This window comes from Pongo pygmaeus, chromosome X, assembly GCF_028885625.2.
Source record: "Pongo pygmaeus isolate AG05252 chromosome X, NHGRI_mPonPyg2-v2.0_pri, whole genome shotgun sequence".
Classification (NCBI taxonomy): domain Eukaryota; kingdom Metazoa; phylum Chordata; class Mammalia; order Primates; family Hominidae; genus Pongo; species Pongo pygmaeus.
The window spans coordinates 67,144,268-67,167,990 of NC_072396.2; the positions used below are offsets into that span (position 1 = coordinate 67,144,268).

Genomic DNA, 23,723 nt, shown 5'->3' on the forward strand with positions numbered 1-23,723 from the left:
ACTTGCAGAAATTGAGGCTAATTTTAGAAGTGCTAGCCAGCCCCTGGCAGTGCACAGGGACTTAAGGGGCAGGTCTTAAGGCATAGAAGGTGTGATAGAGAGTTTACCAATATGGCATCTGACTGGGATATAAGGCATGGCTTGGATGAAAAACTGCAATTTCCTCTACTTTCAATTTCAGCCCTGGCTTCCGTTTCCCCTGCTAGGTTCTCCCCACTCCACCTCCACCCACCACCTCCTTGGTTTCTCAATTTCTCTCCAAAGGCAATCCCAACAACCATGGGTTACAGGCACACTACTGTGGAACAAACCACAAGAATGCACATTAGTGACTGAGGGGTTCCCTCTTGAACCCAGAAGTTTATTAGCATTCAGCAAAGAAGTATATGTTGTTACAAACAGGCAGTGCATCAAGATATCCAGATGTCAGTGAGAGCTAGAAGTGGAGAGGTCAGAACCTGGGTGATTCTGTGATGTCTCAGGGATGGAGAAGAGGAAGCTCAGGTACAGCCAGGGGCCACACTCCCCTTTCTGCACTGGGAGAGAAATAACTCTTACACCTGGGGTGATGATGTACTGCAGTTCCTAATTTCTTCCCTCCTTCCTCCAGCCATTTTATTTAACATGACCTAAATATACATTCCTGTTTTATTCCCCCCACCCCCACCCCCATATACAGCAGGAAAATTAAGCACCAATAATAATAACAATAATTAAAGTCCCACCTCTCAATAGACCCAACCCTCACACATATACATACCATGTGGATTTTCTTCTTTAGAGTGACTATAGGATTGGAAAGTCGGGGATCAGGCCAGCAAGCCATCACCCTGAAAGTCACTGTTCCCCAAAGTACCATCCACGTGTGAGCTGGAGCAGGGCAGGGGAGGGGGAATGGTGGTAGGGGAGGAGATTCCCCCAAAGCAGCAAGAGGGGTGAAGGAGTTCCCCAAAGCCTCTCTTCTGGGCAAATGTCACAATCAACTGAACTCCTAGGAAGTCCTATGCAAGGGTTTCCTCAACGAGATGGTAAATTCCTGATAGTGCAAGCATCATTGTCATCTGTTTACCACAGCTTCTTGGGGAAAGGGGATATGGTTGAAACCCCCTTCCTTCCCCATTGGGTGGAGAATGTTCCCAAAATGCTCCTTTGGAGAAACTCAACAAGACAAATAGCACAACATGGGCACTCTGATTTCAAAACTAAAGCACAAAACATAAAGAGGAAAAAAATAAGACACATGAGTACTCTCAGAGGGTCTAGACATGGGGAAGAAGGGTTCAAAAGAAAGAAAAACATAAAATAAAGCCAGAAAATGACAAGCTGTCTACCAGGTCCCACACGCCTGAGTCACTTGGCGTTTGTCTTCAGTACCTGGGCATCTTCTGCTGTCCCTGTCATGGGGGGAGGGAACGGACAGTGTGATACAGCTAAGGTAGGGAGAGGGGAAAGAGGGAGGGCCCTAGGCAGTTGAGATGCCGGCCCTCTGCACAAGCAGCAGCAATTTTTGTGTCATCTTTGTTTTGTTTAAAACTGTAAACAGCACCGCTTAAAAATAAATCAGAAAGGAACAATTGATAAACATTGTTTTCCATGAATATAAAATGCAAACAATATAAAAATAGATAATTGACTTTTGATATATATATATATTAAAAACAACTTGAATGCAACATACACATGGGTAAACTTGAAGTCTCCCTGCTAAACCCCATGCCTCCCTCTAGCAACTGGGCCTGGGGGCTGAGGGCAGGTGGGGTGGTGGCACTGGCACAGGTAAGGAAAGCTGCTGGCAGCAGGATGAAGGGTACACACCCAGCCTTCTGAGTGTGTGAAGCTACTTCCCTTCTTGGCATAGGACTAAGGAGGGAGAGAGACTGGTGTTTACTAAACCCATTATCCGGGCAGTCTTGTGGCCTGGTACCCAAGCTGAGGCCAGATAGGTAGGGCTGGCTTGAACTGGGCCCCAAGGCAGTGCTTCCTTGGAGACTCTAAAGCACCAAGAAACTGGCATCCTGGCCCTGGGAGAGGCCTACTAGGTGGCCTTCTCTATCCACATTCACTGGTCCTCCAAGGACCAGTCTCATCTGGGAATTCTCAGGATCACAGCTGTCTGGCACTAGGCCTATTGGGTAATAAGATGAAGGCAGCTGCTTCCACTAAGTCCCATTTTCCCTTAAAGTCACATCCAAAAGCATTATTGCAGGACCTTGCAATGGAGACATGGTGTTCATCTAGTAGTACTCTTGGAGGTGTGGACATGATATCAACAGTTTTAGTGGTCTGGGGTGTATTTGCTGCCACCCAAGCCAGCACTAGTCTGTGTTTGGAAACAGGCCTGAAGCTTGGCTGGCTCTCCCAATGTCACCCTGTGCTGTCATCACCATGGGTCCCCAGACAGGTCTTCCTTCCTCCTCTAGGCTGCCATTGGGTTTCAGCCATAAACTGCTTAGCTCTAGAGATTCAAAGGAACCTGCTTCTGCAGCCACATATCCTGGCTGCCCCACTTCAGGTGGTAAGGATCCTATTCCTGGGCTGGCTAGGGCAGTGAAGGGACTTGCAGGCAGCAAGGCTGTCCAAACCATGAACTCTCACTCAGCCCCAGGCCCTACTCTGTGGTGTGTGACCTTCCAAAGCCCATCAAAGTGTGTCAGGGCTATGCCAGTGCCCCTCAGAGACAATGCCTCATGCTGCCTTCCTGACCCTGAGGGCAGCCCTCAGCCCTTAGCCAAAGGTTGGCCACCTCCTTTTTCTCTTCCCAGATAGGCTGGTGGCCTTTCTCCAGCAGGGTCTGGAGGCTGGTGATGGCTCTACTGCCTGCTGTGGCTGGCACAGTCCACATGTAGACAGGAGCTCAAGCTGCCCTGAAAGAAGAGGCAAGAGGTGGGTTTTTCCCTGTTGTAAAGGCATTTGGTGAGTGTTTACTTCCTGCCAAATAGCCAGGCCAATTTCAGCCCCACCATCCCAGAGCAGCTTTGGTAAGAGGCCAGAAAGTTGGAATTTGGGCACTTCTCTCTTGGAATGCTGTGCTTGGGGTAAGGATGGCCTTCCTCACCCTCTTTCATTCTCCAGCTCTACAACAGATACATTTCTTCACAATGTATCTGTAGCCAAAGTCAGCCTGAAGAGCTGGTCTGGGTCCCTTGAGTGGTGGTGTTAGTGCCATGCAAATTCATGTGGTGCTTCCAGGGGTGCAGCTTCTACCAGCCAGGTCTGCTATTTGTGAGTAAGGGCACTGGGCCAACCCGAATCTGAGAAATGGTGACAAAGACCAGCATGGACACATCCCCTGGCCAAGAAACAGTTTGCCCACTAAGTCACCTTGACTTAGGGGGCAAACAGCATCTGTTCCCAAACTAAATTGCCATATCTCAGGAATGGCAAGAACCCCGTTGACTTCTTCTCTCAACAGGCATGGAGATGGTGGGATGTGGGGGCGGGGGTGCAATAATCATAATTTCAGTGAACACAGCCAAGCAAAAAATGTTCCATACGCCATTTCCAACAAAGAAATGTAAAAGGAACCCTCTCCTATTGGTGATTAATGAGAGGTTGAACTTGGCAAGATTAGCCTGTTCCAATGTCTTCCTGACAGCAAGCTCTTCCCCACCAGTATTTCCAACCTAGTTTAACATGAAAACTGCATGGATGCAGGAGAAGGGAGGGTGCCATTCATTCCATAAAGGGTTGCAACTGCCAAGAAGCCCTGTCCTTTGATGATGCTAAGGACTTGGCTAATTGGAAGATAAAAGCTCTTTAAAGGGCCCAGAACAGCAGCTGAGATGCCTTTGGTATCCTGTCTTGGGAGTGCAAACCTGGGGCCTTATTACAGAGTCCAAATGATGGGATGGGCAAGGCTTAAGGAACTTTTTGTGTTGGGAGGCTTGAGAAGGGAGTTTTCCCTTTTAAGAAACTCAGATACCTTAAGCTCTGCAAAGTCTGAAATCCCCTTTCTTGCTGGCTGTGATAAATGGACCCTCATTTTCTATCTTTCTCCTACACTCCACAAAAACCCCAGCCCCTATAGTCAAGCCTAATTTAGGTTGCTTCTCTTCCCTTATCTCAATTAAAAGACCGTGTTCCTTGTGATGAGATTATGAAAATTTCCTTTAGAGGAAAAAAGAACAAAAATTCAAAAGCATCTGCAACTCAGGTAGTCACAGGCTTAAAAGAAGGAAAACAAAAAATCCTATCATTCCGGAGCTCAACACTCTATGGGAGTGTCCACAACAGAACCTTATTTTGTCTTCTGTTTGCAAATGGATGAATTTTATCACTCCATCAAGGGGATTAGCGTTTTTGTCTTTAACCCAAGCTATGGCAGGACAGGTTAAAAGGCCCCCATCTGGTCATGATGCCAAAGTCCACAGCGATAGGCTGTGAGACACACGCTACTTGATCCTCTCTAAGGACAGCTAGCTGGGATGAATAGCTTATAGTCATCTGATATAATGATGGCAGCTATGCCAAGGCCAAAAGGAATAGGGGTGGGGAAGATCTGTACCATAATTTCACATTGCTAATAGCAAATAAGCCCCACTTCCCCAAGCGGGAGGCAATGCAGACTTGGCTGCTAATCAGTGGTTCATCATTCATTGGAGGAAAGGGGCAGGGGGCACTAAAGGTTTAGCCTGTGTCAAGGATGCATGCTATATATGTGTGTGCGTGTGTGTGTGTGTGTGTGTGTGTATGTGTATGTGTATATATATATAAAATCACTAACTTGGCAACTGGAATAGGCACAAAATTACAGCATCCCAAACCCGGCGTGGGTCACAAGAAGAAACCTCGAAAGCAAAAACTGGAGTGCAGTAGCAGCAGCAGCCTCCCTGGGCAGATGCACTTGAGTTGAATGTGGCCATAGATGGCAGAAGAGGGAAGTGGGAAAACCAAGGTGAAAACTCACAGGAGTTTTCTTTGGCCCAAAGGGTTTTCAAGTTAAACAACAACCCCCACCCCCCCCAACCCTTCTGCCCAACCCCTGATCCCCATTCACATGCTCAGGCCCCGTGCCCCTACTCCAGAATTGATGATAACTACTTGGCTAGGTTTCCATTCATGGCAGTGGAGGAGTAGCTGGTGGCAAGAGAGGCACCTTGCTCGGCCCTCTCCTTTGACAGGTCAAGGCTGGAAGGCCCATAGTGAGTGGGCTGAGGCTGGGGGTGCTCAGGCTGGACCCTGGGCAGCTGAGGAATGCCATGGGTGATGCCCACAGGCTTGGCCTGTGGTAGAGGGCTGGGGCTGAAGCCTCCAGAACTGGAAGAGCAACTGGGCTCATCAACAGGCAGCAGCACATCTCGAGGCCTGGCCCTCACGCTCTGGGAGGCCTGTGGCTGGAGGTTATAGCAAGGGCCCATGGGCAGGTGTAGGTGTGAGGGACGAGCTAGCTGAGGCCCAGATTCCCCAGGTGCCCTTGACTCTGGCACTGATAGTGATATTGACATGGTCATAGGAGGTATGCAACAGGTTGCCTGCCTATATGGAGACTGTCTGGAAGGCCTGTCCAGCTGGTTGGGGCTTATCCAGGCAGGACCTGGCCCCACTGGAAGAGGACAGGGAGCCCAAACAGGCCAATCATAGGCCCCTGGGGGTTCAGTATAGAGGGAAAGGGGACTGTCTCGGCTCCATTCTCCTTCGTCCTCCTCTTCGTCCTCTTCATCTGAATCTTCCTGCTGGGCCTGAAGCTCATCAGACTCGAGGCAGCCCTGGGCCAAGTGGGAATTGGAGAGCTCCATCTCCAGGGTCTCTGCAGTGTCGAGAGAGCGGCTTCTCCTGTTGAGGGCCATAGCAGCAGGTGGAGGTCGAGGGTGCAGGCCAGGCAGTCCCAAGTATCGAGGGAGGCTGCTCACACCCCAGGGCAGGCCTTGGTAGAATCGACTATGGTAGTTGTTGAAGGCATGTTTGTGATAGTAGCCCAGCTCAAAGGCTTCCAAGGAGGCTGCAAGATCTTCATCATTGTGGAACTCAGGATTCTCTTCACACTTGCCTTCCCCATCCCGTTCCACATCAGCAATGTCAAAGGTCACCATGGGAGGCAGCTCAGGGAGGTTTTGAGTGAAAGATGAGTCAGAGTCAGAGCTGCAGGACATGCTGGAAAAGAGGTTTCCATTGCTGGTGAACTCTACCAGGGCCTGTGAGAAACTCACAGTGGCATTCCCTTCCTTCTCAACCTCCTCTTCCTCTGGATCTTCAGGGGGTGAATAAGTAGGGTAGGCCCTCCTGGGAGATCCTCCAAAATTTGCTTCTTGCATGTCTGGCTCAAACATGGCATCACTCTGGAAGAGCTGCATCAGGCAGGTACTTTGATCTTTCTTGGAGCAGGTTCCTTCATAACGCTTCTCCAGAGGACGGAAGTCCCTCCAGTCTGGCTCGCTGCTCGCAGTGGTGGGGAAAGCTGAGGTAATTCCCCGGTGGGAAATCTGAGAGGTCCCTGATACCCCTGCTGCTAGGCCCATCACTGATGGGCCTAAGGGCCTCATCTGATACTCTAAGACGGGCTTCTCCTGCCGAGCCTGGGCCTCTCGGACTTGAGTCTCTCTAGAACGAACCTCTCGGGCCTGGGCTTCTCGGGTTCTGGCCTCCCTGCCATGAGCTTCCCAAGTGTGGGCCTCCCTGGCATAGGCTTCCCTGCCATAAGCCTCTCGAGTATAGGCCTCCCTGGCATGGGCCTCCCTGGCATGAGCTTCTCGGGCACGTGCCTCCTGGGCCTCAAGCTGTTCCCGCCGAAGCTCCCAATACAACAACTGTTTCTGGATGGTCACTAGCCGTTCTTCCTCTGTCTCCATTGCCCCAGGTGGCCGGGAGGAAGAAAAGGGCTCAAAGTTTAAGAAGGGGTCAAACATCTCAGAGCTTCGACCATGGAGGTCATAAAGGCAGTCATCTCCAGGTGGAGAGTTCTCAAGGCTGTCATCTGGCTCATAGAACTCATATAGGGCATCTCCACTGTAGCTGTCTCGGGGTAGACAATCCCTGCGGACAAGCCCCAGGGCCTCACCTGAATCATCCTCAAATCCAGGTGTGGTGGAGTCATAATAACCTTCATCACTATTGGGGGCAGATTCTTGCTGGTCACTCTGAGGAGTCAAAAGTTCCCCAGGGGCTAGGCCAGGATAAGACCTAACTGGGTCAAGCAGCATGTAGCCGTGGTGGCCTGGGGATGTGGTGGGATGGTAGCCCAGGTTCATATTGGGCCTTGGATACATCTGGGCAGTTTCCCACAGATATTCTAAGTCATCATCTTCTTCCTCCTCCTTAACCTCCTCTTCTTCCTCCTCTAATTCCACCTCTTCTTCCTCTTCTTCTTCCTCCTCGTCATCATCATCTGGCAAGGCCATCTCCTCCCCACCTCCTTGGTAGGTCACCAGGCAGGAACTTCGCTTGGTCCCATCTCGGTTTGCTCTCTGGCCCCCAGAGGCCATGCTGTCTGTCATACTGTCCATGTCCTGTTCTGCTATTATGTCACCACAACCTGTCAATGAATCAAAGCTTTTCAGGGATGTCACATCCCCAAACAAGAGGCTCAGCGGGTCCCCCACAGGGCCATTGGGTGGGTTTACCTCTCCTGCTACTACCTTCTCCCCTGTTTCTGGGCTATGGGGCTCCTCTAGGCTACTGGCTTCAGGGGCAGGCTTGGGTTGCACATGTGCTGAGGCACAGGCCTCCATGGGTTTTTCTGGATCTTTACAGGCCATTTTCTCAGTAGCTGGTGGAGAAGGCTCTGGTGTTGGAGAAACTTTTGGCCCAGGGGCATCTTGGGAGTTAGCATTTTCCTTTCTAGGGGCTTGGAAGGTCTCCTCAAAGCAGGGCACCTGAGGGGCTGAGGTCACGTGCTCATGAGGCCTGGCTCTGACCCTCTCAGGCCCCTTGGTCCCTGGCTCACTTTGCTCAGCCCCAGTGACCTTGCTCTTCCGGTGACGGCGGATACTGCTAAAAAAGCCTTTTAGGCCTTTCTTTGGCTTGGGCATAGAGGGAACCTTCTCAGCCACAGCTTTCTCTGTGGCTCCAGCCACAGATGTCTTACATCTGGGGCCTGTCTCCAAAGCCCCATGGGCACTCTGAGAGCTGGGAAATCGGCACAGTAACTCAGGCAAAGGCAGGGAGAAGCCAGTTCCTTCACTGACAACATCTTCAGGGCCATGGGCTGCTTCACTCAGGCCATCGTGGGTCTTGCTCTTGCTGAGACCTTTCTTGGAGCTGCCTTTCCCAGAACCTTTGCTCCGTCCCCCTCCAAAGAAACTAGGCAGAGTACAGATACCCTTCTTGCCACCAAAGAGTTTCATGGCAGTTTTCTTCAGCCTACCTGGGCCGGATGAGGATGGCTCTGAGGTTGGTCCTTCTGTCGCCTCAGCTGCCTTGTTCTTGGCTCCTTTTTCTGCTGTTTGTTCACGGGTACTCCCAGAGGCTGCAGCTCCCTTGGCCTGAGCAGCTTCATCCTTTTGGGTCTCCATGATGATAGGGACAACTGAGGTACGTCCAGCTGGAAATGCAGCCTCAGGCTTCCAGGCACTGTTATAACATTATCACTCAGGAAGCATCACAGTGGGGTCTGGAGGAGATAGGAGAGACAAAGACAGAGAGACAGATACTAGTGAGCAAGCATCTAGGCTGGGTTTGCTTTCACCGGACGTCAGGCTTGAGTGGAACAAGAAAGAAAATAAGGGAAAATGTGGGGCAAATCTTAATCCACTCGATATGCTTGGCTTGCTGGGCCAGCTCTCTCTGGGCCCCAAGGCAGCAAAACTCTACACTGAGAAACAAGAAGCCTTCATTCCCTACCTTCTTGCTGGGTCCACTCCCTTCAGACCATCCTAAGCTCAGGGGACCACTGGGCAGGGGGACCTGCAGTTGTGTGAAAGGCCTAGTGGTGCTATTGGCTGTGGGAGGTATTATCAATTATCAAAGGGGATGAGGATAGGGAGAGACAAGAAAGGCAAAAGGGATGTTGGCTCCAACATCACAGAATTTTTGAAAAGCATCTGGCAAAACAGTCCATTGAGTCCTCACAGGGTTCTGTTGGATTCAAGCTTCAGTTTCACATTAGTCTGGGCTCTTACTGACATTTTGTCTGAGACTGAAAAGTGGACCTGAAGTTTCACCTCCCATCCAAAGCTTCCTAAATTGCCTGCAGAACCATGCTCAGGCTTCAGAATCTCAGAATAGGAGCCTCACACATCCACAAACTAGGTCTGCAATCTAGAACCTGCTAAGACAATGAAATGGGAGCCTCAAGAAAGGTATTCTCTGGGCTTCAATATTCGCCATCCCAGAGGCCTACCAACATCTCTCCCTCAGAGAGGTGATATGAGGGTGGATCTAAGCCAGACCCTCTATTGGCTGTCCTGCTGGGAAGATATTTTAATGTGGTCATCAATGGAACCCCAAATTCTACTTGAGAACCATGAGGTGGACTGTTTCTCCTCTACTCTCCTCCTCTTATTATTTTTGTCCCCATCTAGCTCCCTATCTAGGAAGGGAACTCCTTGAAGGCCCTACATGATTCATATTCCTGGTGTGTGAGATAGGTTCCCAATGGCTTTTTAAATAAATAAACCTGGTGCAAGCCACACCCTTCTGGTCAAGGCTCTTAATCCTCCAAATGCCCAAATATCAACAGAGATGGAATAAAAACAAGACCTAGCCGCTATCCACCACAATATACCTCTGTACCTCTGGTCATCGGCTAGCTCAGTGACCAGCCTGCTAAAACCCAATGACCCCTCCCTGGGAAGTCCCTCACCAATGTGTCCCCTCTCTGTAGAGTGGCACCAGCAGATGGGGGATCTGGGAAGAGAGGGGAGAGGGGAAGGGGAAGGGGAGGGAAGGAAGAGTAAGAGAGGGAGAGAGAAGCAAGCACCCTTGGTCCAGGAACAGCTGGACAGTACACCAGGCCTGTGATTGCTTGCCATAGTAATAAGACTCACATATTCACCTAAAGTGGAAGACTGTGGACCAGCACTGAGCGTGGAAAGAGGCTGGCAGCTACACTCTAGCCTTGGAGCCCCTGGTTCTGTCTTGCAAACATTAATTTTGTGCCTGCTGCCTTGCTTGGCTTGACACTTGAATCATCAGTGTGATGATCCAAGCTTCCATAAAGAACACTCTGCATAACTGAATATTAAAATTGGAGCAAGATAACAGCTGGCTATCCAGAAAAGAAAAGAGCAGGTGAAAAGGAAAGTTCATTTGAACCTCTCTCTGCAGAGATCTGAATTGCCATTTGCTCAGGTTAGAGATTTTTCTGTAACATATTTTGACATCACACTGTTCCAGCTCAGCCCTGCAACTGATAGTCCCACAATAGACAGCGCCCCCTCCCACCTCCAAATACACACACAATCATACCTAAACACACAATCACCCAGTTTTCTGTCCCTGGGTCTGGTGGGAATAGGGGCCCTATCATGTCTGAATGCCCTACTTTCCACAGCACATTTTTTACCTCAGCCTTAAAATTACTGCTAAGGTTATCGTCACGGTGTTGGGGATAGGGGAGTTGGGGTGGCAGTACTGGAGTTGTTTGTGAAATTCTATTCCCCTCTGGAATTCAGTGCTTCAGGGCAGGCCAAGAAGGGAGAACTCCCAGCCTTTGCTTCTAGGGAGCTCCTAGGCTAACAGGGAGAGTCCTATATGTAACAGTCTGTTAGAAACTGGACCAAACAACAGGAAGTGACCAGCAGGCAGGAGGGCGAGGTGAACATTACCTGAGCTCTGCCTTCTGTCAGATCAGCAGAGGCATTAGATTCTCATAGGAGCGTGAACCCTATTGCAAATTGCGCATGCGAAGGATCTAGGGTGCACTCTCCTTATGAGAATCTAACAAATGCCTGATGATCTGAGATGGAACACTTTTATCCCAAAACCTTCCCCCTCTCCATCCGTGGAAAAATTGTCTTCCACGAAACAGGTCCCTGGTTCCAAAAAGGTTGGGGAACGCTGCTTTAAAGAATAGCCCCTGTTATTTCTAAAGCTGGTTGGTGGAGTATCATTCTTTATACCTTGTAAACATATTCCAAGATAAATGTGAAAGGGAGAAAGACACTTCTTGGGCAGTAAGGCTGGGCCTCAAGGAAAACCTCAGAGCCAAGTGAAAAGCTTTAGGACCTAGACATCCTTGTGAATCAAAGGCTGACTTGTCCTGCTGGGTTTGGGGCTGGAGTTCCTGGGAACAGAGCGATTCGGCAAATTCAATCACAAAGGCTGCTTTCCAGAGCCTTGACGCCCCAGTTAGAGGACAGTCTCTTTGGGCTTTCCCTTGCCCTTGCTCCTATGCTCTGTGGGGGTAGAGGCCAGCCCACTCACCTCTCTCTGTATTGTCCCCTTTCCTGTCACAGGGAGCTGCAGTGTGTTGTGGAAGGAGCCATGGACCGCAGGGCTGGGGTCCAGGCCATGTCAGCCTCCCATCTGCCAAGGGACCCTAAACGGGCCAGTGTAGCCTGCTGAAATGCAGGTACTTGTGAGCTATTTTGAGATCAAAACTGCTCCTCTACCTATCCTTCTACCTGCCCACTCCAACTACAGTGGTGTGATGAGTTGATGTGATAATAGGCACAAACAAAGCACTTTATAAACTGTATAGTACAGTGCAAATGAGAAAGATTGTCATTACTGTTATTATTACTCCTTCCAGGTCAGATCCCAGTTTCTTAGGAAGCAACTGACCATCTGTTAAAGGCTGTTCATTTGGGAAAGCCATTCACTGTGGGAAGCTCAGGGACTTGCTGCCTTGGCCCACGCTGAGAAGGAGACAGATATGAGGGGATTTTAAAGAGGTGTGTGTATCTATACAAACTCCTCTGCTAAAAGGTTTGAAACGCCCTCTGTGTGTGTTGTAGGAGACAGATGAATTACGCAGGGTGTCCCTGGGATGGAGTTTCTCTCCGTCCAGTTCAGGCCCTTCTCCTAACCAAGTCCAGAGTCATCTTTGCTGGCAGGTACCAGCCTTAAACTGGTACTCTGCATTCTCTCTCCCAGAGCCATGTCCCCCCACAGTCATTCACAGTATCTCTGCCTATGTCACCCAGAACACTGGGAAGGAAGGTGGCAGGGTCACCCATAGCTGGTAGCTCCCTAGCCTAGCCCCACCTAGCTACCTCTGCCCTAGGCCTCTTCTCCATATTCTTTGCTAACCAACCAGGTGCCAAAGCTATCCTTCCTCAATGGGTTATGCTGCCTTTACTTAGGACCACAAGAGTTCACCAGGAGAGTGAGGTGGGGCAGAAAGCAAAGGAGACAGCAAAGGACAGACTCTGCAGATCCCCTAGGCTGGGACTGGCTTTCCCTGGGGGTCCTGTCAAGAAAGTGGCACTGCCAAATGCAGGGCCCCACAACCCTCATGTTCCTCAACCAGTGTGGCTGAGTTTCAGGTGGGCTGGGGGTTAAGAGAACCCTCCCAAGCCACTCTGTGGTCCCTTGCAGGGACTGCCTGCTGCAGCTGCTGCTATCATGGCAGAAAGCAGGCTGTGGTAGAAAGTGCTGGGGCCATTCCAGCTCCCTGAGCCAGATTCAGGCCATTCTGGGGCCAGCGGAAGGCTGGCTACAAAGGAAGAGCTTCTTCCTTCTCCTCTCCACTTAAAACATAGGCAGGAGGCCAGCCACATACCTGCCCTAGAGACCCTTCTCAAGGAGAAGGGACAGCTGCAACATGAGCCTCGCACATTCTGCTCCAAATCAGCTTCCTGGGGCCAGCATGGCCAACTTAAAGAGGGCTGAATTGGGGGAAGAAAAAGAAGCATGTGGATTTATGCAGTAGCTCCAGAGACATGGCCTTGACCAGCCATAGTTCCTCAGGCCTGTTCCAAGCAGTCTTCCCGAAAGCAAGCCCACTTCAGGCCCACCTGCCCTTCTGTATGTTGGGGAGGGTTGGTTAAAGAAAAAATAGTGAGGATGGCCCTCCAGAGAGCTGGCCATTTCAGCGCTGGAATCAACTCTGCCCAGCTAGGGGAAATCCAGCAAGTTTTTTCCCGTGTTTATGCCTCAGTTTCCTTAACTGTAAAATGAGGCCATTGAGAGTGTCTACCTCTTAGGGCTATTGTAAGAAGTAAAACCAATGCACATAATGTACCAAATCAAGTGCATTACATAGCAGAAGCTAAAAACATTATAGTAACTAACTTTTATTCATATTTTATTCAAACTGTGGTAGAACAATCTCTAGAAGTAAAATCATCTCAGTCAGGTTGAGTAGGGTGCTCCCTAGGGCTCTGTGGGTAAGTCACCAAACCTCCTTGGGGCTCAGTTTCCCCAAATGGCAAATGGTAAATGAGGATAACTGTGTGGTCATGTCATAGGAGGCTTTACTTGCTCATTTAGCCAAATTTGATATTCAGGGACCTAAAAGAGTCAGCTACTGGCTAGCAGCCAAGGATTATCTGGGACTTTCAACTAGCCAGGTTCTCTAGCCCAGGTCAAACTCAGCTAAAAGTACCAACATCAAAGGAAATGCAAATCAACAGATATCCTTCACCCTCAGGGTATTTACCACTTTACAAAGCACTCCCTACTCCCATACCCCACATTTGCCCTCCTCAGTCACCCATTATTCAGGCCTGGTGGGGGATGGCAACTCCTTGTCACAGAGAAGGAAACTGTGCCTAGACTTGGGAAAAGACTTGTCCAAGGTCACATAGTGAAATGGTGACAGAGCCACACTAGCTCCCAGAACTATTGAGTCTCAATTTCATGCCATTCTGCTGCACTGTGCAGGCCACCAATCAAAGGAGGAAGACTGAGCAAGAGAACTGCAAAGGTTCCCCTCACACCAGCAAGAACTATAATCTCCCACTCCCATCCCACCTCTGTCCCAGCCCTGCTAAGCCTTCTTTGCCACATTTTCAGTCCTCACTGGTTGCCACTGTTTGGGTCCTACCAAACACATTCCAGGAAGCCTGCTGACATCAGAATCTAGGGGCCAACAACCCAGCCTGTGGCTGCTCTCCTCATCAGCAACCCTACCACCACTCCTCTCAAACTACAGGACATGTCACTCTACTCCCCTTTTCCTTAAGAGATAGGTTTGAGTGGCCCAAAAACCAGAAACCTGCCAACGTGGACAAAGATGCAGAATTTGAGCTATTTAAGGAAAATGACTTATCAGATGATCTGGAACTTGAATGATCCATTTCTAACACCCACTGCTCTCAAAACTATTTGGTCAGAGCCTAAAGGAAGGGCTGCTTGGCTTGGTACCCTCTGATGGAGTTGTAGAGGCAGCTGGCAAAGCCCCCTCAGCCTACCCCTTCATCCACTCCTCCCCTAATTTGCAGCCTTCCTGCTGAGGGGCACCTCCTGCCCAGAGGGCATCTCACCAACTCCAGATGCAGCAAGACCCCAAACTGGGACTTCTCTCTCTGTCCCAATTCCCCCACCAGCCCCCCTCAACTGATTTGTTCACATACTGAGCTTTGTGTAATTCATCCTGACAGGCTTTGGTCTGTTCATTCATCTCTCTCAAATTGACCCTCCTTCATCTTACAGTTACTACATCTAGCACACAGCAGGAGCTCAAACAATGCTGATTCAATTGAATTCTAATTCAGCTGAAGTTTCTTGGTCCGGAACTGGAATGCCAGCCTCACCTTCTATAGGCTGTGTGGTTTGAGAAAGTGGCCTAACCTCTCTGACACTCAAATGCCTTATCTGTAAAATGAAGAAAATGCTATCTACCATGAGGATTGTGGTAAGGATTAGAGATGATCAATGTAAAAGCAAACTGGTAACTACATACTAAGCAGATATTCAATAAAGGGCTCTTGTGATGAGGCCACTTGCAGGCACCTTTTCCTCTCCAGCTCCCCAATTGCCACCCCACATTCTCCAAAGATGACACAAGCCTCTTAGCTGAGCCCCTCTAGCCCCTCCCTGCCGCAGCACCCCCTGGCTCCCCTCTCCCATCTCATTCATCCTGTACGTTGTTGCCAGATTCATTTTCTTACAACTCCTGTTTCAGCACTTCACTCCTCCACTTACCAAATTATTCTGCATTGCCTACAGGATAAGGGCCAAAACCCTATGTCTGATGTTAAAGGCTTGCTCTGCCTGAGTGCTCCTCACAAGTTTCTCAGCCTTGTTTCTCTGCCTCTTGGCCCCAGCCCCAAATACACAGGGGTTTGCCCAGTCTGGGAGATGTGGTCACCCAGATACCACCTCTCCCTAGAAATGGGCTTTCCTGGTGAGTCTTCTTAGTGCCCCAGGTTTCTCCTCAGGCTCTTGAGGTCCCCTCCCTGCCCAGCTTGCCTTGAATGACAGGGACTTTGGGAGCCACTTACTTGCCACTCCCATCTCAGGCTCCCAAACTTTCTTAGAGAGAAGTGTATCTGAAGTGGATACCATGCCTGCCTGCATAGGCTTCCACTAAGTCAGTACTAGCCCAGCTAGAGTGAGATCAGACAGGTGCCAACCCTTCCCCACCCCCCGTTCAAATGAAGAACAGGAGAGGAGCTAACTCCAGAGAAACAGATGTGACAGAACAGCCAAGGAAACCCTACAGAGGAGCAGCTGGGTCAAGTGAACAACGGATACCTCTGACTTTCCTATGTGTCCACTCCCCTCTACTAACCATGCCCTGTGTGAGAAGCTAAGTGAGGAAACTGAAGCTTGGGAGGGGACAAGGAGAGTGTGATTTGAGGAAGAACTCTGGAATTGAATTGGGGACCAGGAGCTTTGGACTTCTGAGTTAACTTGAGCAAATCCTTTCCCTGTTCTGGACCTCAGTTTCTTCATATAGAAATGGGAGATTGGACCAGGGAGTCTGCTTGCTCCAGGTTGCCCTGAGAGGCTGGGGGAGGAGTGGTCCTGTGCCCAGTTTTCTAATGGCTGCTGAGTCAGACGGCATAGCAGGGGGCACTGGATTGGCTTTGAGGGTCCTAGGTCTTACTGTTAGGCCTGGTTACCTAGCTGGTTGGACCTAGTTCACCACTTCAGGACAGAGGTGCACTGTGGCCCAGCCTCACTCCTTGCACCACCCCTCAACATTTTGCTCTTTCAAAATGCACTGAGTCTGGCCTGTGAATATTTCCAACATATCCAGAAAGGAGGGGGGCCAGAACTGGTCATGCCATTCCTCATTCCCCTGAAAAGAGCCACAGCCCCCAGCAAGAAGGGCTGAGCAGATGGAGAGGGAGGGTTGAGGCATACTCACTAGGGATGGAGGGTTAGTATCCACTTAGAAGCCCAGCAGGGGGAAAAACCGTAGGAGATGAAACCAATGAAATCTCTATGCTGAAAAAAAATGCAGATCAAAGGGTCACAAAGGCCACTGCAGCAACAGTATGCCTGCCTATGACCACACCAAGCCCCTCAGGTCATTTTCTCCACTGTTCATATTTTCCCCTAATTCCAAAAGGAGGTGGAGGGAGCAACGTACTCTTACTGGGCTAGCACCTGTACCTCTGTAGTGGTTCTGCTTCCCCTGCCTGCCTTTGCTAGAAATACACTTACACATGCACAGGTTTGAAAAATAAGACAAAGCAGGGGAGATGGAAGACTCTGAGATTATTTAATTCAGAGAACAGAAGTTGGGGGTGGAGAGAGAGTTTAATGCCTATGAAATCTCCAATAGATCATTAAGCAGAAGAGCAATGGTGGCCAGCTGCTTGCAACTCCTTCCCCCAACACACACACACACACACACACACACACACACACACACGCACACACATGCACGCACATATGCAAGGTTTAACTACAGCATGACAGGCTCAGATTATCCCTGAGAAAGAACTGGGCAATGAGGCAGGTGACCCAGGAATGAGTAACACAGAAAGGCTATGAAATATTGCCTCAGGGGCTTAACCCTTTATCACCCGCTGTATCTGCCTAGACAGGATTCAGGTAGGGAAATTGAAATAACGTTGGACATTCTCTTTTGTAGCCTTAGATAGCCCATCTGTTAAGCAAAGGGGCTGGAAACCCCTTCTCCCTCTTGGTTCTACCTGCCAGGCTTGCTGCTGTTTCCTAGTGGAGCAGGGTTGTTTCTTCCATACACACTATCTACAAGTGGAGATGTAACAGTTCTTCAGGAAATTTCGTGTTTCTTTGAGACAGGGTCTTGCTCTGCTGCCCAGTCTGGAGTGCAGTGGCGTGATCATGGCTCACTGCAGCCTTGATGTCTCAGGCCCAAGAGAGCCTCCTGCCTCAGCCTTCCAAGTAGCTGGGACTACAGGTGCAAACCACCACACCCGGCTAAATTTTTGTATTTTTTGTAGAGATGAGGTTTTGCCATGTTGCCCGGGCTGGTCTCGAACTCCTGGGGTCAAGTGATCCACCCGGCTAGGCCTCCCAAAGTGCTGGAATTGCAGGTGTGAGCCACCAGGCCCGGCCCTTAAGGAATTTTTAATACCTCCACTATACTAGAAGCAGATCATTAGACTGCCAAATTCTTCCAACTACCTCCTCTCCTTTTGAAATTTTCAGTCCCAGCAAAACTGCAGGCCAAGACCAAGAGGCAAAAGAGACATTAAACGAGTGAGAGGCTCCCCTTATGAAGCTCCCAAGTTAACTCAGCCCCCCTTTCCTCTTAGGGAATGAGGGAGGTAAGATGAGGGGGATGGTTAATGAAATCTGCATTGATTGGAGGCTGCTGGTTCCATGGGACATAGTGGAAAGAGCCACTGCACGGGAAGCAGGAGCCTATCCTTAAATAGCTGTGTGACCTTAAGCGAGCCCCTGTTGCTTTCCAAGGCTCAGGATTCTCATCTCTAAGCATAGCAGTTCAAACTGGTGCTCCCCAAGGACTGTCCATCTGAGAGGAAGGTGTTCAGCAGAGGCCTGGGGAACACTTCTCAGCCCCAACCATGTTGGTATTTAGGCCCTGCTTCCCACCTCTTCCTGCCCTTTCCCCTGCAATGCCAAAGGGAGGCTAACATAGTAAAACTTTCCTTTGGAGGTAGCCTGCCCGCAGCTCTACTTCCAGATCCAAAGGTGGCCTCTTAACTGGCTGACTTTGCAGCATGCTTCTGATCCCTTTCTAAGACCCCATTCTAAAACTCATTCAAAAACCTCGTTTTTATTACCGTATATTTATATACAAAAATAGCAACTCCCTGCCAATTCCCTACTCTTTCATGCCCCCTTCCCCTAAAAGGATCAGATTCTCATTCCACAGCCTGGCATCTGGGAAACCCCATCACTGAGCCTCAATCTCTTCTCTACCTCTGAGCCACACCATCTCAACCAGAATAGACTCATTCACTCCCCTCACCCTGCCTGTCAATCACTTTCTCCCCTCCCATTCCTGGGTCTGCTTATGCTTTGCCTACCAAACCCCTCTACTTTCTGGCAGCTTCCAAGGATGATCCCCCTGCTTATACAGATCTTTCATCTCTCTCCACGTAGTTTGTCTCTAGGCTCACGAATCAGCAACCAAAGATATGCATGGTCTGGGATCTGAGCATTCCAAATCCTGGGCCTGTTGTTGGGGGAAGATATATCATGATTTTTTTCTTGTAGTTGCAATCATCCCCCTTCTAATCCATCCTCATTAGGCACACTTAATACATATCTGAGCCTTGAGTACCATTTCTGTAGTCACTTTCATATGAATCACGACAAGCGCAAGTTGGAAAGGTAAAGGTCTTCTGGAAAACTCTACAAAGAAAGCAAGTCGTTCCGGAACAATCACTAACTGCTCTGCACTGCTTGGCTTTGAGAGGGTTGTGGCTGAGGTCCAGGTTTTATTTACTCCTCCAAAGGGTTCTGAGAGAACCCAGACATCCATGTTATCAGACAAAACAGAGGCAGGCCAACTTAATTATAGTCTGCATCCTATTATAATTTAAGCCTGAATATGCCCAGGAGAAGTAGGCAGCCCTGGAGGAGTTCCGAGAAGAAAGAAGTCATCATGGGTGGGCAAGAGCCAGGCAGGAAAGGCACCAAGGAAAAGGTAGGCCCAGAACTGAGGTCTGAGAAGGAAGAAGATTTGGACAGGTGTAGGCTGAGTGGGTTTGGGTATGGGCAAAGGAGTTACATAGAGCAGATACATTAGGTGCCTGTTGGCCTGAGACAAGGCAGAGGGCAGGTCCAGCCCTGGGCTAGAGATGCCCAGCTGCAAGTAGAGGTTTGTGTTGGGGCCTAATCAAGGTGGGAGGAGGTGACTGTAGTGTGATATCTGTGGTCCTGGCTCCTGTCATAAAGGTCCAGAGCTAGCCTTCCCCCATGTGAGGAATTTACTGGTTCTCGTTGCCCCTCCTCAAAGTGCCCAAGCTTTGCCTGGGCGCTGCAGCCCACAGGGCTCTCCACACCAGAGGTTAATCAAAGGTCCAAGAAGAGCCTACCAAGCCCCTCAGTGGCTTCTTCTGTCCTATTCCTCAAAAAGGCCTAGAGAGCCCACTGCCAGAGTTGCACCGTGGTGCAGTGACTGTGCAGTGGATGGTGCCGAATGAGGGGAGCCACACTGGGGGAGGGGGCTCTGCTGGAATCCCGGTGGGGCAGGCAGTCCAACAGTGCAGTGCCCTCTGCCTTGCCCATGCCCACGCCGCTGCAGCAGGCAGGCAGAGCCGCAGAGGGAGATGTTTGTGTGTGGAACAAGGCTCGCCTTGACCCCGCGGCCCTTGCCGAAAGGAGCCTGGCCAAACGGAGACCAGCTCCGCAGGGCCAGTCCAGCTGCCGCCTAGGCGCTTGGGCTGTGACGCATGTAGCGGGCGCAGCCCCTCACCACTGGGGGAGCCAAGCAAAGTCCAGCGTTCGGGCGGTCACCAGTGTCAGAAGTGTCTCCAGCAGACAATGACAGGGGCCTGGCGGGCTGGGTATGTTAAGTAACTGCGAAGTTGGAGGGTTTGGCCACCTCGCTAGCTCTCCTGTACACAGAGATGGTATGATACGTTCCGTACTACAATGAGGGCTCCTTCGGCCTCTGGCAAGGAAATGTCCCCCAAACACCGTGCCTATCGCTATTTTTAAACGGGAGGCTGGAGAGGAAAACGGGGCCAGTATTCTCCAAGGCAAAAGGAGGTGAGGCGAGGCGAGGCGAGGCGGGAGACAAAGCGGCCTTGCAGCTCTAACTCAAGGACTAGCTTGCGCCGCTGCTCTAACCCAAGGACCAGCAAGAGCCCGGCTGCCAGCCAGCCTGCCCGACCGCGGGGGCGGGCGCCAGATGCGCCCGGAGGCCCAGGAGGAGGGGCGCGGCTAGTTGGGGCCGCAAGGCCAAGGTTCTGAAGGGAAGTGTGCGACTGAGCTCAGCCCACAGGCCCAACTGAGCTCCTCTGGGGAGGGGGCAGTCTGTGGATGTCCCAATCCACGCCAAAGCCGGTCTCCGTCGGTCCCAAGCCAGCACGCCAGCTTGAGTCCGCAGAAAGGAGGGAGAGGCTGGAGATGCACAGGGGAGGGGAGGGGCGGCAGCCAGGCAGCCGGGGAGAGGGGTGAGGAGGTACCCGCGTTACACAGCTGTTCCAGCAAATGTGCTACAACAAAGCTGCAGAGCTCCTGGCCTACAAATGCACGGCTTGGGGTGCTGGCTGGCGGCGCCCTTCCCGGGACTGTGCGGCAGCACGTGCGGGCCCATCCCCGCCCCCCCGAAAGCCGGGAGGCATGGCCCAGGCTAGCCTGCCTTCCTACCCGCCCTCCCTAACCCCCCCTCCCCCCAGCCGTGGTCGCTTGTGCCCAGGGGACTCAAGGCCGCTCTGCCTCTCCACGCGACAGTCCGCAAAGCGGGTTCCAAAGGAGAGGGGCGAGCGACCGGGACTCCGACCCGCCTAGTCCTTAGTGCCCTCCTGCAGTCCATAGGAGCAGAGCACGCGGGAATGCACCCTACCGCGGGCAGGCGGAGGCTCCTGGCTGTACGCAACGCTTACCCGGCCCGGTCAGGTTCCTAGCCCGGTTATTGTCCGCTGAGCCGCCCTGGGCCGGGCTGCAGCCTCGGCTGCCACGGCTGAGAGCGCCGCCACCGCAGCTGCTGCCGCCGTCGCCGCGGTTCCAGTCACCTCCAGCACTGACTCCCCTTCCCCAGGCTTTGGGTAGCTCCCCCATACCCCCTCCCCCAGTACTCCGAGGCCACCGGGTGGGGCATCTGCGTCCTGATTGGCAGGCATATGGCCCAATCGCTATGGTGGGAAGGCGTGCCCCGGCCCGCCCACTGTTTTCCTTGGTGCGTTTCTCTTTAAATGCAAATAAGTGCAGGCGTGGTGTTGGCAGGGGGCGGAGAGGGTGCGGAACCACTGGCTGGGGCTCCCCACTCCTGCCCCCACGCCGGGCTGGTAGTGGCGTGGCTACACCGTGGCCTCAAGGAGCCGGTCCTGCCCGAATGGGGCTCGCCGGGTCGGTTTTGGTTTTCACGCACTCCCATTTCCGTGGCCGCTGTGCATTCGCTGTACTGTGCCCTGGCCGCCACCAGGACATTTATTCCTGAGCTAGAGGCCGGCGGGGAGTAACGAGGCAGAGAGGTTGAGGAATCTGGGAAGACTGCAGAAACCCTTAGCACCTCGGCCGGCCTATCCTTAGTCGTAGAGACAAGGCCCTGCGGATCGCGCCGCCAGGCCACCCAGAGGAGGGACTCACCTGCCAGGAAAACCAGCTGCAGCGCCTGCGCCCTAACTTCGTCTGCCTCTCTGGCACACCAGTGCCCTTAGAGACCATAGAGGCCAACTTCCACCCGTTACCGACGGGCCCTCCGCTGCCCAGAGTAGGGAAAGCCGCTCCCCACAGTTACCCAGCCTGCCGGCGACAAGGGCCAATTTGGAATCCAGAGCCCCGGGCTCCCCTTCCAGGATTGCTTTCACTTTTCTTCTCTGAGATGATACCTGTTTCCATAGTTTGACCCTCACCCAAATTTCCCACCTTCTGTGGAATGTGGAGGGAATCCCCAAGGTCTCCAGAGTCCCCCTTCCCCCTATCCTTTGTGAGCCTGGCTTTCTGCAGGCCTTTTTCCCTGAAATGTCTAAATATTGAGAGGAAAATCTTGTCTGGGCCCAAACCGGAGGTCAGGCTGAGGACAAAGTGAGGAGGCCTGTACCAGCCTTGTCTGCTACTGTGTGTGGGATGTGGCAGGGAGTCAGCCGAACTTGGGTCTCTAGTCTAAGGACATTAAGTGGCATCAGCGGCTGCCAGAGCCAGGTGAGCTGAGGCAACAAAGAACCTAGTTCCACCACTAGTTCAAGAATATCCAGAAGGCCCAGCCCTAAAACTCTGTGTGTGTCTAAAAAGGGAGGTGGGTGGATTAAAGCTGAGGATAGAGAGAAGGATTAGAGAACAATGCGTGCTATTTTTGCATTGCAGGAGTGTTTTCTGCTACTTCTGGGTCCTGACGGTCTTGAAAAGATCCAGCTGCTGAACTGGTAAGAGGTGGACTGCTGCCTCTGCATGTGTAGAGCACAGGAACTGACATGGCTGCTAGGGATCTGACTCTAGCTCTACCTCAGACTTGCTGGACACCTTGGCCAATTCATTTTTTTCTCTGGGCCAGTCCATCACCCCGCCTCCACAAGGAGAGGGTAAGCATCATCAGGCTCCCTTGATATCTTTGAGATCCGACAGTTCAACTCATTTTTTTCTATAATATTCCATGACCTTCCACGGAATATTATAGAAAATATAGATGTTCCATGACCTTCCATGACATTCTATACATTGCCAACAAAAATCAATATTGAACATCAGACTCCCATCCTAGTACCGAGTCTAAATAAATGGTGAGGAGTAGGGAGCTGCTGCTGGCTCATTATGCAACTTTTTTTCCCATCTGGATGGGTGGACTATAAAAGTTTCCCTGGGGCTGTGCTTTCCTGCTTTGCAAAGTCCTGATTCTCATTTGTGGGCCTGATTTGGAAGTTTATTTTCTTTTCCAGAATCTCCATTATAGACTTCCTCCCTACCTCGTGCCTCTGGTCACTGCCACTTGCTCACATTTCACTCAGAACCTTGATTCTCTGAATTAGACCAAGATTATGAGAAGGCAGTTTGCAAACCTGGGGTCCAGGGAAACAAAGGGCCAGAGCAGTCTCAGTTGTGGAAGCAGGCAGAGAGGAGGTGTGCAAAGTAGTCAGGTGGCAGGCTTGAAATAGTCCCAGGCACTGTTGTGCTGCTCCGGTCACAGGGGCTAGCTAGTCTTCTATGCCTTCTGCTCAGCCACCAAACATTCTGTCACACCAGTGAGTTTTTGGAGTGACTAGTGTGGGAGGAACAATTCATGAGAAATTGATCTAAACCCAAAAGAAATGGGGCTTCAGGAAAAAATATATATATTCTTTGTGATCCTAGAGAACTCCCAGCTGAGCACCCTTCTTTATGGTCTGGATATTACTGAGTCTTAGGAGGATATTTTGTGTGTGTGTTAAAGGGGAAAAGATGTGGGAGGGGACAACACAGCTTCTTGTTTGTATAGCTCACTTCTCCCTAGGGATGATGTATGGAAAGACCAAGTGTGTGCATAAACTTGCACCTCAAAATGCCTCCTCATAGAGAGAGTACTGTAAGACCCCATTCCACATGCTGACTGACACGTGGTCAACTTGCTTAGTCAAGACAGGCACTGGTGGTGAGGAGCTGGAAATCTTTCTTAAGTTTGTTTACCTGCAAAATGGAGATAATCCTCGTGCTGCCTAGTGTCTTGTGGCTGCGGTGAAAAGCCCGTAAGAACAGATGTGTGGGCTGTGTGGAGGCAACTTCATAAACTCAAGTAGACACATCATTACAGGGCACATCATTACAATGCTCATTTCTTTCTTCACCAAGTTTTCCATAGTCATCTCCTCTATGCCAGGCCTGTTGATAGTTATTGGGAGAAGCAGTACAGTGTT

The 23,723-nt window shown here is 51.0% G+C and overlaps 1 protein-coding gene across 2 annotated transcripts; it reads right to left on the reverse strand.

Moving 5' to 3' along the window:
* Nucleotides 1–329: 329 nt before the first annotated feature.
* Nucleotides 330–20,970, reverse strand: AMER1 (APC membrane recruitment protein 1). Of its 2 annotated transcripts, XM_063659965.1 has the most exons (3): nt 20,784–20,944; nt 16,136–16,215; nt 330–8,545 (listed from the first exon to the last, which is right to left on the reverse strand). In XM_063659965.1, exon 3 carries the CDS (start codon nt 8,445–8,447, stop codon nt 5,037–5,039), a length of 3,411 nt encoding a protein of 1,136 aa, XP_063516035.1. In that variant the 5' UTR covers nt 8,448–8,545; nt 16,136–16,215; nt 20,784–20,944; the 3' UTR covers nt 330–5,036. The 2 variants fall into 2 exon arrangements, with proteins under 2 accessions (XP_063516035.1, XP_054327871.1); XM_054471896.2 differs by lacking the exon at nt 16,136–16,215 and having other exon boundaries at nt 20,784–20,970.
* Nucleotides 20,971–23,723: the final 2,753 nt, after the last annotated feature.

Coding starts and splice junctions, on each gene's coding strand:
- AMER1 (XM_054471896.2), bottom strand. CDS start 8,447: ATGGAGACCCAAAAGGATGAAGCTGCTCAGGCCAAGGGAGCTGCAGCC.